A 14,770-nucleotide genomic window follows, 5' to 3' on the forward strand; every position below is an offset into this window, starting at 1 on the left:
AAATGAACTCTGAGAAAAAGGAATATATACGCTTCAAAGCTTGATTTAGATTGCATTTCATTTTGCCATCATGTAAAACCTTATATAATACAACATACCCTACAGTATCTTAAAGCAACGGGGATAATAACAATAACATACAACAACCGAAAAAAGAAATGTAGCATACGACTATCTATCTATAACCGGAGAATGGTTCTTAGTGTGTCGCATAGGTTTTGGATGGTTTGCTGCTCCTGTGTTGCTTGCAACTCTTGAAGCGGCATCTCCTCGTAGCACCTGCACAATGAATCGAACAAAATGCAGTAAAAAAATAATAAGAAATAAAAAAAATAAATAAATAAAAACAGAAAAATAAAAATGGTAGCTGATAATTGGTAAAGTTCATCAATTCCTACATTTTGTGGTAAGCTAGGGCCTGTGCCAGGTTCATTAGCGTAGAACTTGAAGTGAGTCTTTGGTAAACACTAGGAGGAAGTGGCACCTGTAGAATGTTGAAAACAGTAAATCATTGTGTGTGTGTGTGTGTTTGGGGGGGGGGGGGGGGGGGGATGCACAATGAACAGGGAGAGGAAGAGAGATGGAGGGAGATGGGAATTGACCTCGTTTTGTGTTCTTCGACCTTTTTTCGATTGTCCATCACCAGCAAAAAGTTCCTGCAGTGCTTCAACTGCCACATTTCCAGTGCTATCCTGCTGCATGCCTCCGAGGATATTGTCTGATAAAAGGGCAATTGGGGATATATCCGATGCCCTTAAGAATGGAATGGGTACTGTATTACCAGCTGCATATATTGAAAAGAGCTGCAAAACAGTCAACAACAGGTACCTCAGCTGCAGTCGCAGCAAAAGTAGGAATAATATGGGAGCAAATGAACCATTAGAAATAATGGATAACAGGATGAAACAAAACAGTAACTTGATAGTTAACAATTGGGGGAATGAATAAAGGCATGAAAGGTACTAATTCAAACACAACAATTGAGGATACTCATTTCAGCAAATATTCACTTGAATTCCAGGAAGACAATTGGTCAAGTTTTGACCTCATTTCTCATGGAGAAATTAGAGTACCACTCATCAATTAATTGTTGCAGATACCCATAACAGAATAAAAATAACCTTATCTTGTAAAGCAAAAGCATTTTTCTTGCTGACGGTTTCAGTCTTCAATTTGCTACTACTGATTTCACTGCCATCTTTTGTCCTTGCCTGAGGTACACTGTCTGACCTCATTTTCTGGTTACCGAGGACAGATATTGATGGAGAAGATCCCTGAGCCATTATGTTTGATTCTTCCACAGTAGCGTTGTTTCCTGAAGCACCTTTTCTGTTATCCAACCTAGAAAACAGGCCCAATGAATTGAATGCTTGAGTTGATAACTAGAGTAAAAACTTCACTACTTTAGTGATATTAAACAAACGACAAAATAAATTTATACACAGAGAAGCAGGAACTGGAACTTATAGAACTCGAAAGTGTAGAGGGAGGGAAGTACAGTGATTCAGCTAGCTGCCTCCCTGTGCCATTAATCAACTTGCTTTCAACATGTTCAAGGGCAGTTGAAGCTTCTTTACCATTGTGAAGTTCAGTTTGAGCAATTGGCTTCTGTGACTCATCCTCATTGTGAACTATTACAGTGCCAAACTCCCCTGTTAAACATAAGATCAGAAAAAGAGAAAACAATTTGACAAATAAATCTGATTCAAAAACTAAAAAGGAAAAAGCTGACAACTCTATGCAAGTATATTTATCTTAGTTCCAGTCTGCTACATTTGAAATGACAACCAAGGAAAACCTCAGAACTTTCTACTGCCTCCTAAAAATTCCTTTTCATTTTAAATAAATGCATCTGATTAGTATCCCTAAGAGGTTTGAGACAAGGTGATCATAATAACCTGATATTGTCTAACCAGAATTAAATTTGGAAATCAAAGCTTTCGCTGTTATTTTCCAGCCCTCAAAGCAAAACAATATACCATTCACTTCTACATCAGGTTCATATAACATACTGAACTTGTCGCCTACTTAAGCATTCTTACAAGTACCACAACAGCCAACACACAGTACCATCCATTTTACCCTTGTATTCTGTACGAGATTTATGCAATACAAGAGATCCATTGAGAAATGCATACATTTCTGACTTTATAACTTCACCATTAATTGGCTACCTTGCAATTATTCACATTAATGCCAGCTAAGGCATGAATTCCAAGCCCCATTAAAATGATATGCCAGTATTATGACTCAGTGTTTTCCCATACAAAACTATCTTTATATGTCTAGAATTTCTTTCAAAACTAGAAAGCACATTCTAAGAGTTTAATTATAGATCTTACAATGGCCCTGTCCCTAAACATGCATTTGATCATTGACTGCTATTTCTATCACTAAAATCCAACTAGATTATTATATATGACATGCAAACAAGAACTCCATACCTTCACCCGTCACTTCAACACCACCTAATATGTTATGCTTATTCAAAGTACCAGTTGTAGAAGCTTCATTTGCAACTTGAAGACCCACATCCTGAGGCCTTGATGGAACAGTATCTCCATAATCATCATTTAAATTTGAACCTACCATTGGCTGCTCCAAATTGGGAGCAGTCAGGACAAGAAGATGCATACCATGACACTAGTCAGTGTGTCCGCCTGTGTGAGAATGTGCGCATGTCCACAATTATGTGGTCATGTTCAAAAAAAAAAAAAAGAAATAAAGACTAAACTGCATTTAGAACAAGAAAATTCATACATTAGGTTCAGAAATTGTAGGAGCAAGAATTTGTGCTTGTTGAACCATCGCAGCCCTTATTTGCTTTGCCTTCTCAATCTTTGGCAACATTACAGAAGCTCCACATTTGCATTTCTCAATGAATTTGTGCTGAGTTTTAAAACACAAGATAACTTCAGCTAATAAGTATAAATTAACACAGATGACATATTGAAAGTGATAAAACAGATTTTAAATGTTTAATGTAAGCAGTGAAAACACCTTCATGTTACAGTACCTGTAGCAAATGCATATGAAACACTGAAATGAAAATTCCTAAGACTGAATTCTTGTAACAAAGGTCGACAAAGTTATTACTATACCTTTAACATCTCAGATGCAGTAGGGCGTAGACGTGGATCCTTTGTAAGGCTCTTAGCAACAAAATCATGAAAGACAAGAGACCTGCATGACAAAACAACCCAAGTTGGAAAACAGATATATGATGTTTTCACCGAACTCATATGTGAAAGATGATTGTAGCTTAACCATTTTTCTTTATCCTCAAGCATTGGAGCTGGCTCAATAGATATCATAAATATAACCTATTGCAAACAACAAAGATATTATCATTCAAAGACTGATTGAGAATAGTATAGTAAGAAAGCATCATCGGAAACAACAATAATAAAAAAAGGCTAGGGGATCCAGACAAAATGAACAAAATATTTTATATATGCTAACAGATTTGCCAAAGGACATAGGATCCATAAAATGTAGCCTCATATCATAAATTTTTTTATACTGGGGACTAGGAAAGGGGTTAGAGACGCTGAAATTTGAACTCTAAGAAAGACACCTCCTAGAGGGGTTGCATGTACCAACCAGGCTGAGCCCCCAGGTTTATAGAAGCACAATTCATGGGTATTGATAAATGGCTCCATATGTACCACCAAGGGCACTAGTTTTTGAAGAAGTTCTATCATATTAATTAATAATGTCTTCTATCAAGGAGAAGTAATTCACACTCAAGAGTGTTTATGGCAGGACGCACATACACACATGCTTAAAACAAGCAAACATCAAAGTTTAAATGCTCTGTCTCATGCACTTACCCTCATTGGATGCACTGCTGCTCTTGGAGGAAGTCCCTAAAAAGAATCAAAGAAGTAAATAAGATTCAAGGGAGGTTATCAATTTCATTCAACTACAGTGTTTTTTGCTCAAAATCCATTCAACAGATACAAGACTCAAGTACAAAAAGTTGAGTTACAAGACAACTAAACGGTGTTTCCCCTATTCTGTCCAGGACATTTGTGACGTGTGACCCGGTTTCTCAGTGCTAAAAAAATGAACTAGTAACAGAAAATCTTTATTCAGAAATTACTTGGCAGGATTATAGATTCAATTCAAGTAGAAACGTCCAAATGCCTCCTTGTAGAAGTGCAGAGAGAAGCAATAAGAAGTTCAAGCTTTTGCTGAGAGCTACAGAGCAGTAACATAAATAATAGAAATACCTCTGCCATTTCAATCGCAGATATACCAAGTGCCCATAAATCAACCTGGGAGTAAAATGTTTAAAATGTAAAAGTTAGACAACAGACAAGTTTACTACTTCCATGAATTGTTTTTCATAAGAAACGAACCAATTGTTCATACTAACATTATCCATGCAATATTTACTAGCAAAAAAAATCCAATAGATACACTGACAAGGCAAGCTTTCCACTGGTTTTCTTGAAATTTGGGATTTTACAAACTCTTCTCTTGCTTTTGGATTTTTTCAAATTCTTTTTACAGTCTAAGGCTCTAAGCTACTTCATGAAATTCCAATTTTAAACTTTTAGTCATTCTTATGCATCTCTACAATTTCAATACCCCAAACATATTAGAACAGTGCAAGAAAGCATGATGATCTTTTCATCACAAAGGCCCCTCCTCCAAGTACCAAGATCTCCACTTTAGGTTTCATATTTCAGAATTATACTACAGATCTGGATAGCAAAGTAACTAATAAATTTGTTTTCCCTATATAACCAAGGTCTGTTTTGCAAGAAAATATTATTGATACTTCATCAATTGATCCTAGGAGCCATAGAAAACTATTAGTTTCCTTTCTTTGTTAATTCAAAAATGATAGTTCTAAGAAAAGTTCATGCAGTTGCCAACCAACACCAGTGTCAACATTCAAGCAAACGACCCATCCCAGTTTGATCAAGGGGGGACGGGGGACACTAGAAAAGGAGAGAAGCTGAGCATTAAAAGCAAAACCTAAACAAAGATCAAAGTATGCAGATCAATGAATGTGATACCTTTCCATCATAGCGACTTTCCTGAATAACTTCTGGTGCCATCCAATGTGGAGTGCCAATAAACTGAAAACACACACTTCCAATAATTGAGAACAAATAAACCATCAAATTAAGATTAATATAATGCAAGTCAAGATATCCATCAGTTTCAAAATATGGTGGAGGTAAAAGATAGCTATTACTACATGAGCTGCAGCATTCATCTCCCTAACAGTTATCCCAGCTTCCAGAAAGATGCCACAAACAATAAGGTTCTATAAGAAAGAACATATGGAGTTTTTGGCATCTTGCAATGTATAATCTATTGTTTGTGTACTTAATATGATACCTAAAGAACAGACCTTTCAGATTATTAATTCAGCTTAACACTTTAACACTGGTAAGAAAGTTTAGGATGATATAGATTTTCTGTCAAGTAAGTCTTTTAAAAACTCTTCAAGAGATATACTAGCTTACATAAACCATATAACCAATACAAAACCCATAATCTTGATCAAACTATCCATCTTATGCTCAAAATAAGTGAAAATTAGCAAACATTGCAAACTAGCCAGAGTGCTACATACTGTATTGCGTTTTGACATGGTCCTTGTAAGCTGTGCTGCTACCCCAAAGTCACCTGTTCAATGAGCAAAGCAGATCTATAAGTTGTAAGGCAGGAAAAAAGGTAAAACATTAGGCCCAGGCGACAACAGCATTCGCGTAAACCATTTCACCTCTACTTTGTCTCACAGAATTTCTTGACTATCTTCAAGTTATCTCTAAGTCATTATTTATCTCTGCCAAAAAAGTGGAATGTCCTCAAGGTGTCCGTATGTTTATCATATTTGTCTGCCTAAGATTATCATCAAATTTCAACTAGAAAGACAAGCACTATCATTATATCTTTCTTTGAATTAAAAGCATAATCCAATTTAATAAAAGCAATGTCTTAGGCAGACTAATCATAGATCAAAATGTATAATTTCTAGCAAAAGGAAATTAACGCAAAACTGAGATAAAATACAGCCAAATGTACACATGAATTACACGCCAAAACACAGAATTCCAGTCAATGCTTAGTTTTGCAATTTTAGATAATGCAGAGGAGGCAGAATTGCCCATATGCCTGGTGGAATGCTAGAACTTTCAGGGCAACAAGTGAAAGGGCAGATCAAGTCAGAAGAGATGTCACTTCATTCAGAAATTTTAATGATAGCACCACTTGCCTACAATCCCTCCAATGGACTCAATTTGGATGCAACAATAATGGCTTATGGTTCTTTTCTTTAATATAGAAACCAGGCTTAATTAGGATTCTACCCTAGCATTTTGCCATGTATAACAAAGAAGCAATCATGGCAAGTGTGCACTGTAGAAATGAGGGCAGGATAGATGTACATAATTATACCTTGACACCACAAAGAATAGAAGCAAAGAAATATAAGATTTCTCAAATATGTATTTGACTTGAAACCAAAATTGGAAGAACTAAAAGTATAACTAAGCTTGTTATCCATCAATATAACCTACAGAGCAATAGCTCTAAAAATTAGATAGAAACCAAATAAGGAAAGAAGAAGCTTTAAGGAATCTCAAAATACATTTTTAATAAAGACTAATGTTTCTACTGCATTTCTTATATTTGTGTTTCTAGGGTACATTCTTTGCTAAATACGATGGACACAAGTGGATGAGATAGAAACTTCATTATTATGCAAAGTGCACGACTGAAAAAAAGAAAATAGTTATTAAATAGTACTAACCATATCAAAATGGTAGCAAAGAAGAAATTCAACTTCCTAAGTTCCAGTTTGACTTTGATTTGGAAAAATTTTGGGCAAAGTGTACTTACCCAACTTCACCTCTCCTTGTTCAGTTAACAAGATATTACCACCCTTGATATCTCTATGAACTTTAAAAATTGAGTGCAAATATTCAAGGCCCTGCATGAGAAGAAATTAAAAGAATAATATTTAATTAGAAAGTTGGTACAAATTACAGTATGCATGAACTTCATTATGGAATAGCTTGCTAGACTTTAACTGTTATCAGCAGGGAACCTAGACCTAACAAACACATGAAAACAAATAAAAAACACAAACATGCACATGTGCAAACAGTATCAATCCAGCATGTAAGCACTATTAATATCCTATGACTATTGAAGATCAAGCATGAAAATCATTGAAAGGAAGAATGTCTCTTAGGTGATCTACATGCTTGGAGAATCTCTACAACCATATGATGTTAAGGATCCAAATATCATTTATTCCAAATTGAACGGACTCAATGGTACCTTTAAAGCTTCCCTACATATATAAGCTATCTGATACTCCTCTAAAGGCTCCTCAGTAACATGAATTAAATCAGCAACACTTCCACCTCCGCAATATTCCATTACTATCTGCCAAAGCATGGAAATAAGTTATCCAAAAAAACAAATATGGGGAAAAAGCAAATGCTTCAAACACAACTAATGCAACCTAGAAACTGAACTCAATTCAAACAATCCTAAAATAAAGCAATGATGGAGAGAAATGCTTATTGCACTAACCCAAAGATATTCATCCCCTTGGTAGCTACCAAGGTACCGAACAACATTTGGATGACTACACTGCTGCAACATCTCAATTTCACCACGAATTTCTTCATACCCTTGTTCCTATAAATAAACAAATTTAATAGCTCATTCCCCGTGATGTATACAGCCAATGGCACCAACTACATCAAATATAAACAAGAAAACCAAACACACCCCTTCAGATAAAGATAGAACTTTAATGGCAACAAGCTCTGAAGTTCTTATATCTCTAGCCTTGTAAACAGCCCCGTAAGATCCTTTCCCTGCCACCAAAATTCCAATCAGTTAAAAAGCTCTACTTTCGTTTCAACTTCACTAAAATCACGAATTCCCAGTTAATTAAAGAAAATCACAGTTCACTCAGCATTTACATGATAATTACACGAGCATGAGGATAATTATCACTCAATTATCTTAAATTAGTACAAGTAGAAAACTTACCGAGCTCATTGAGCAATTCATATTTGGTGGAAGGATCTTCTCTGGTAACGTTATCAGGAATCGAACTCAAGGAAGCCTTATTATTTTGCAAGAACCGATTCTCTTCCCCTTGCAAAGACGTAGTCGAAGTAGATCTCTTTTGTTTCCCAAGCCCTAGCTCTCCCATACTCGCCACCGCTCTCTTCACCACCGTCCCGCTCCCTTCCCTCTCACTCCTCACCGTCGATCTCACCACAAACGTCCCAAAACCTTCTCCATCTCCATTCTCATCCTCCTCCTCCTCATCCTCCTCCTCCTCATCATCATCAACGTCCAGTCCATCTCTCCTAGCCCTCATCGGGCTCGCCACAGCCGCTGCCGGAGGCTTAAACGAATACGACGATTGACCGCGAGCGTTACGTCCGCGATCGGATTTCACGATCACGGTCCCAAAATCTCCGGTGTCGTCATCGTCGTCAAAGTCTGTAGGACCGCCGCCGAAGTCTTTAGGAAGACGTTTGAGGAGAGGAGGGAGCGAGGAGTCATCTTCATCTTCTTCGTCGCCGTCCTTGTAAATCATTGTGGCGTAGGGGTCCGGTTCACGAGAACCTTGTGGTTTAGGTTTGGAGTTGCGAGAACCGGATATGGATTCAGATTCGTATCCAGAGTGTACAACGAAGGTTGAGTAAAGGTCTGACTTGGCCGGAGCTTTACGGCTCCGACGAGTGCTGGGCGGGTAATTCATGTCTGTTCCCTATCCACAGTCGGGGTCAGTAGGCTCGTCAAAAGTCAACGGAGCTCAGTGCAGTAAACGCAGAATCGCCAAATACCCGTTGCGCGCTGAAAAATCGAAGACTCTAATTTCTTAAACTGGAAATCTAGTGGCCCCGCCACGTGCGACGACTGGATTTTTCTAAGGCCTTTATAGGTAAAAGCCCGTATATTCAACTAAATTGAGCTTATCGTAATATTGGCCCAAGAAATGGGAAAAGGGAAAGGTGATTATAATTTTATTTTGGGCTTGCACAAATTTGAATTCAGTGAATATTGGAATTTCAATTAAATTTTATAAATTCATTTTATAACAAATACTAATAAATTTAAAGATTTTTTTTATAAAACTATTCAAATTAGGAATTACTTATATTTCAATTCATCAAACCTCACATTTGTTTAGAAAGGAAAATAAATAAATATGAAATTTAGAGGTGATTTATGAAATAACATAAAACAAAACAAAGCATATTTTTTAATAAACTTTTCACTTAAATATTTAATTTTTTTCAATCAAAAGTAGCATCTAAAAATATAGTCCTTGAACTTATCAACTAGATCCATTTTAGTTAATAGATTCTATTAAAATTTGATGATGTGACCAATGTTAATGAAATAGGACCGAATCAAATGGATTGAGAATTGATTGATATAATGGTTCGAACAAAATGGTTGAATCATTTAACTCGAAAACTGCTTGAAATTGATAAAAAGAATTGAAAATTAGGTCAAAAATAAATAGTTGAACATATAGAATCAATTTAATAATTTTTTATTTAATTTTTTACATTGTAATGAAATTTTAATTATTTATGTAATTATTGTTGGTTCCGCATTTGAATCGATCTAACTAGTTGAATTGAGAATAGGCGGTTTAACCTATTCAACCATTGGTCCGATTATTAAAGCACTAAATCGGCATTCGATATTGTAACATATCATCATTTAAAATATTATATTAATTTTTTAATTTTCACGTGATGATGTGACACCTAACTTTTGTATTTATCAAGTTCAAAAGCCAAACTAGACCTAATTATTAAGTTCAAATGTAAAAGTGAACTAAAAAATATAGATATCAAAATAAATTTAATTATCAAGTTTAACAACAAAAATTTATTTTATTCTCATTTTGTATAAAAATTACAATCACAATTTATAACTATAAAAGTCTACTATTAAAATAAACCTTCCGTCAATAAAAATTTCACTTGAGAACATTAAGACCTATTATTTAAATGTGCCTCATTTACTCTTAATTAAAAGCATTTAATTTCGAACTTATTGTATCTTAATTATTTATTAAAAATAATTCAATTTCTTTTATTTCTATATATATATATATATATATATATTTTTTTTTTTTTACTTTACTTGGAACAATACTTTGTAAAAAAAAAAACTCATGACCAAAAAGTCGACATTTTCATCGTATGAAATTTTAAAATTACTAATGAGATAATTGAAGTATAACTCACATAATTTCCACTCACATGTCAATTGGAAAATCAGAATAGCAACTTTTCACTTGATATTTGAAAAGTGATATGGTAACTCGTATTGTAATTCGTGTGTATTTTATAAGAATAAAAATATATATTAATTATTAAAATTTATAAAAATAAAAAATTTCATAAAAATTTAAAAACATGTCAACAATGAAATACAATCGAACTTCTATATGACCTGTCACATCATAATTGTCATTGAAATTTTAATTGTTTAAAATTAAATTTTCTATCCGAATAAAAATAACTTGACTAAATTTTAAAATTTGAGGATAAAATAATTCTAAAAAGAATTAAATGACAAAAACAAATATTAAAAATTAAATTTATCATCTTACATAATTAAATTTATTTTTAAACAAATAAAATACAAACAATGACAAATTTAAAATGTTGAAATTTGGGTCCACCAACTGTTGGGGTCATAACTCCAATACCAAGATTATATTAAAACTAATGCAAGTTAACATAGTTTTATCATTTTACAATTAAAATTAAAACATATATTTTTGTTTCATAAAATAAATACTAATTATAACTGCATAATTAAACATTTCAAATTGAAATATAAGTATCACTTATTTTTCTCTCATCTGCTAAAATTTATAATAGTGTCATGTTGAAGTAGATGCTTACAATAAGGAATGATGTAATAAAAGAAATAGCATATTTCTTTGTAATAAAAGCTTTCAACATTTGAGCTAGATCATAATTTTATGAAAATGTTGTTGGTATATTGGTTGAAATTACACTCAAATAAAAGTTTTATAGTTAATGATTTATGTTTTTGAATTTGATGAAATTGATCTATTTATACATGCTATACTTGTTAGAATTATGTTAATTTTTTCTTGTAAAGCATTCTAATTTGGGTTAATTAGCTTAATTATTTCCTCTTGTCAACTAAGATTGAATGAATGTAGGGTTGAAAGGCATATATCACTACAAATTATTATTAACTTCTTATCTTAAGATCAAGTAAAGAATGAACAAAAATATTTTATTTTCGAAAAGTTAGAGATTGTCATTCATGTTAACATGTTACTTTGTGTAAATCTATACTAGACATCTTAAATTTTGTAACTCTATATTCCATTTTCTTAAATTCAAACTATTAATTTACTAGAGACTCAAATTAAAAAAAAAATTAGACTGGTGAACTAGACATTGTTGCATGTTACAATTCTTTAATATACATGTATTATATAATAAGAATGGTACGTTATTAGGTCATAATAAGAGTTACCTTTATTTATCTTATTTTCAAGGACTATATAAATTGGTCAAGAAAATGCTTCAGGTAAAAATGCCTACATTTGTTTTTATTTTATAATTTTTTTATATGTAGAAAATGCTTGAAGTAACATGGTTTGAGGTACCATATGGATGAATGATATTTGGGACTCAGAGGAAGGTGCACGTATTGTTGTTAAGGTGAATGAATATAGTGTATTAATTGGTCAAGAATCTTACATTTTAACACAATTATTTGGTACAATAGTTAGAATGGATACTTTTGTAACCATTAATTTCATAAATTAACATAATATCTCAAGTTCGAATAAAGAAGAAATATGGAAAACAACAGAGGTACATAAAGAATCTTTTAGTAATTGTTATGTTTTTTTAGTGTACAAAAAAAATTGACATTATCTTTTTCAAATTTGTAGTATAAGTTCATATTTCACGAATATGATCCTAATGAGCTTGTTAATGGAAAAAAAAAATCTTAAAAGACGTTAAGACTCGGACAATTACGGACATGACTATAAAGCGGAGTCAATGGAAGAATGATTTGAAATCTAAATATTTTGATTAACTCAAATCACCCATAATGACTGCAAATATTTTTGATTGTTAAGTAAAGGGTTTTTTATTGGAATATTATAAAAAATAAAATACAAAAATGAGTTGTTGCTAAAATTAAGTACTAAATGGTACATTTAGATAGGTGGAGGGTGGTGCATAGGCGGCACTACCCTCATTTTCTAACACCATACAGTAAAAAAAATATATTATTTTAATAGTAGAGGGTGTCAAATAGGTGGCACCAGTGGAGGGTGTCAAATAAGCAGCACCAATTGTGCCTATCTGATAGGCAGCACTGGTGGTGCTTATCTGATAGCGGCACACCCAGTATATTTTCCCTCCGACACCCCATCCGGCTCATATCAGTTTGGAAAAGAATAACAAAAACATAACATAAACCATACATAATAAATACAAATATTTTTATTATTACTTTAAAATGATAATAAGTAAACATTTTTGTTTAAATTATAATATATAATAACACGCCAACTTAATTATTATTAAAAATATAATTTTTTTCATAGAAGTTCAAAATAAATTTCATTTATAATTTAGAAAAATAAAATAAAATTAAAAAAACATAAAATCTTAAAAATTAAAACATATAAACTAATTCTTAATTTATCTCATAAATCCCAAATTTCATATTAATGGTCTCGTCTTTTACCTGCATAAAAATAAAAAAAAAATTAAAATAATCAAAAAAATAACATGCCTTTCATAAAAAATATACAGGGTGGGGAGAGAAAATATACTGGGTGTGTCGCCTATTAAATAGGCACAACTGGTGCTGCTTATCTAACACCCTCCACTGGTGCCGCCTATCTGACATCCTCTATTACTAAAATAATATTATTTACTATATATTGTTAGAAAATGAGGGTGGTGCTGCCTATGCACCACCCTCCACCCATCTAAATGTACTATTTTGATATTTAATCTTAGCAACATACCATTTTAGTATTTTTTTATATTATTAGGGTAAAAAACCCTTAAGTAAACTAATAATAATTTAAATTAATTAATTGTTGCACATTGGTTGGGTAACAAAGCAAATGTATATATATATTTGGAAATTATATTTTAATTTAATTACCTTTATGGTATGAATGAATAAGTTAGTTTAATTTTTGTGAACAATTTTTTTCTTAGGAACATAGTGAGTAAAACGTACGGAACCAATCGTGAATGCATGGCCCTTAAATTTGTGTTTTTATTTCCCTTAAACTAGTAGGAAGCCTACTTATGTTTTCATATTTTGTAGACTGAGAAAGCTAATGTGCTGAGGTTTATATTCATAGTCGTACACGTAAATACAAAAGTGTTACTGTTGTGAATAAGAAGATAGTCGGAACGTGTTATTCAATTATTTTACGCTTTTCATTTTTTTTATGTAAAGCTCCTTTTACTGATAGAGCTTTAACATAGGGACTTTGTGATTGCATTATTCGGTCTCTTTTAAGACATATTTTGCAATTTCATAAAAGTGATATTCTATAGGAATATGTGCAAGATCATGTTTGGTTGATGACAAGTTGAAAATGAAGATGGTAAACAATGTCATAACTTCATTATTTTTTATATTGATTTCATTATTCAATTTTTTTAATACATATACATTTTTCAATTTTATACAGGTGATATTCCGTAGGAATATGTGCAAGACTATGTTTTAGACTTTGTTTTAACTATGTATTTGGTTTGGTTAATGACTTTAGTTTCAACTATTTGATTTATGTTTGGATTATATATTTGGCTTAGTTGGATTTTATTTAGATTATGTCTAGGTTATATATTTTTACTTTATTTATATAGAATTAAGTTATAAATAAATTAATATTATAAACAAATTACATTTTAGCAATTTGATACCATACAATAGTCTATAATAATCATCGGTGCATTTGTATTAATAAAACATTTTATCGACGATTTAAATCGTCATTATATGTTTAGAATATTATTGGTTACAAGTTCAAGGAGATAATAGCCATTTCCATGCATCACTATTTCTTTAATATATACCTTGACAGTTAAAACTTATACAAACGGTAAAAATTGTTGAAATAGGTATTGTCAAATCAACTATGGTAGACAGTATTTGATAGTTTCTACTTTAGCGATGTTTAAAATTATCGATATAGACCTATAAACCTATTTGTACAGTCACATTGTTTGTCGATAAAAAGGTATATGATGTTACATGTGCCAAAAGTTTTTTTTTTTTTGTCGGAAAAGCCTTTTTGACTGTTAATATAAAGTTTTTAAACTTATAACGACGGTTTTTTTTTTAGCGACAAATATTTAGTAACTAAATCACAATTTATTTGTGGTGTAGTAAAATGTGTTATTTATTTTATGAATACTTAATCAAATATGGACACCGCTCATTTGATGCATATAATTTAAAATTATTCAAATAAATAAAATAATAAATTTAACATATTTTATGTAATCAATGTAAAGTAATTCTAAGTCTTACAATCGGTTGAGATATATAATTAAAAACATAAAATTCGCTAGTCAATTTCATGAGCTAATTTTAAAATATGCGTAACCAATCTTTGAATAAGATAAAATTTAAGTGTTTTACGAGCTCAAATTTTTAATATGATTGAAGTTCCCAGTAATAAGATATTTGCTCTTCAAAGAGTTTGATGCTG

The 14,770-nt window shown here is 32.2% G+C and overlaps 1 protein-coding gene across 1 annotated transcript; it reads right to left on the bottom strand.

Moving 5' to 3' along the window:
* Positions 1-27: 27 nt before the first annotated feature.
* On the bottom strand, positions 28-8,932 carry LOC108479243 (serine/threonine-protein kinase 1). The gene is made up of 18 exons (XM_017781718.2): positions 8,035-8,932; positions 7,768-7,856; positions 7,567-7,674; positions 7,309-7,416; positions 6,865-6,955; positions 5,597-5,649; positions 5,031-5,093; positions 4,236-4,280; positions 3,834-3,869; positions 3,268-3,323; positions 3,102-3,183; positions 2,761-2,889; positions 2,445-2,595; positions 1,499-1,652; positions 1,122-1,341; positions 603-803; positions 399-484; positions 28-279 (listed from the first exon to the last, which is right to left on the bottom strand). Exons 1-18 carry the CDS (start codon positions 8,756-8,758, stop codon positions 180-182), a joined length of 2,496 nt encoding a protein of 831 aa, XP_017637207.1. The 5' UTR covers positions 8,759-8,932; the 3' UTR covers positions 28-179.
* Positions 8,933-14,770: the final 5,838 nt, after the last annotated feature.

Source organism: Gossypium arboreum, chromosome 12 (genome assembly GCF_025698485.1).
Source record: "Gossypium arboreum isolate Shixiya-1 chromosome 12, ASM2569848v2, whole genome shotgun sequence".
NCBI lineage: Eukaryota > Viridiplantae > Streptophyta > Magnoliopsida > Malvales > Malvaceae > Gossypium > Gossypium arboreum.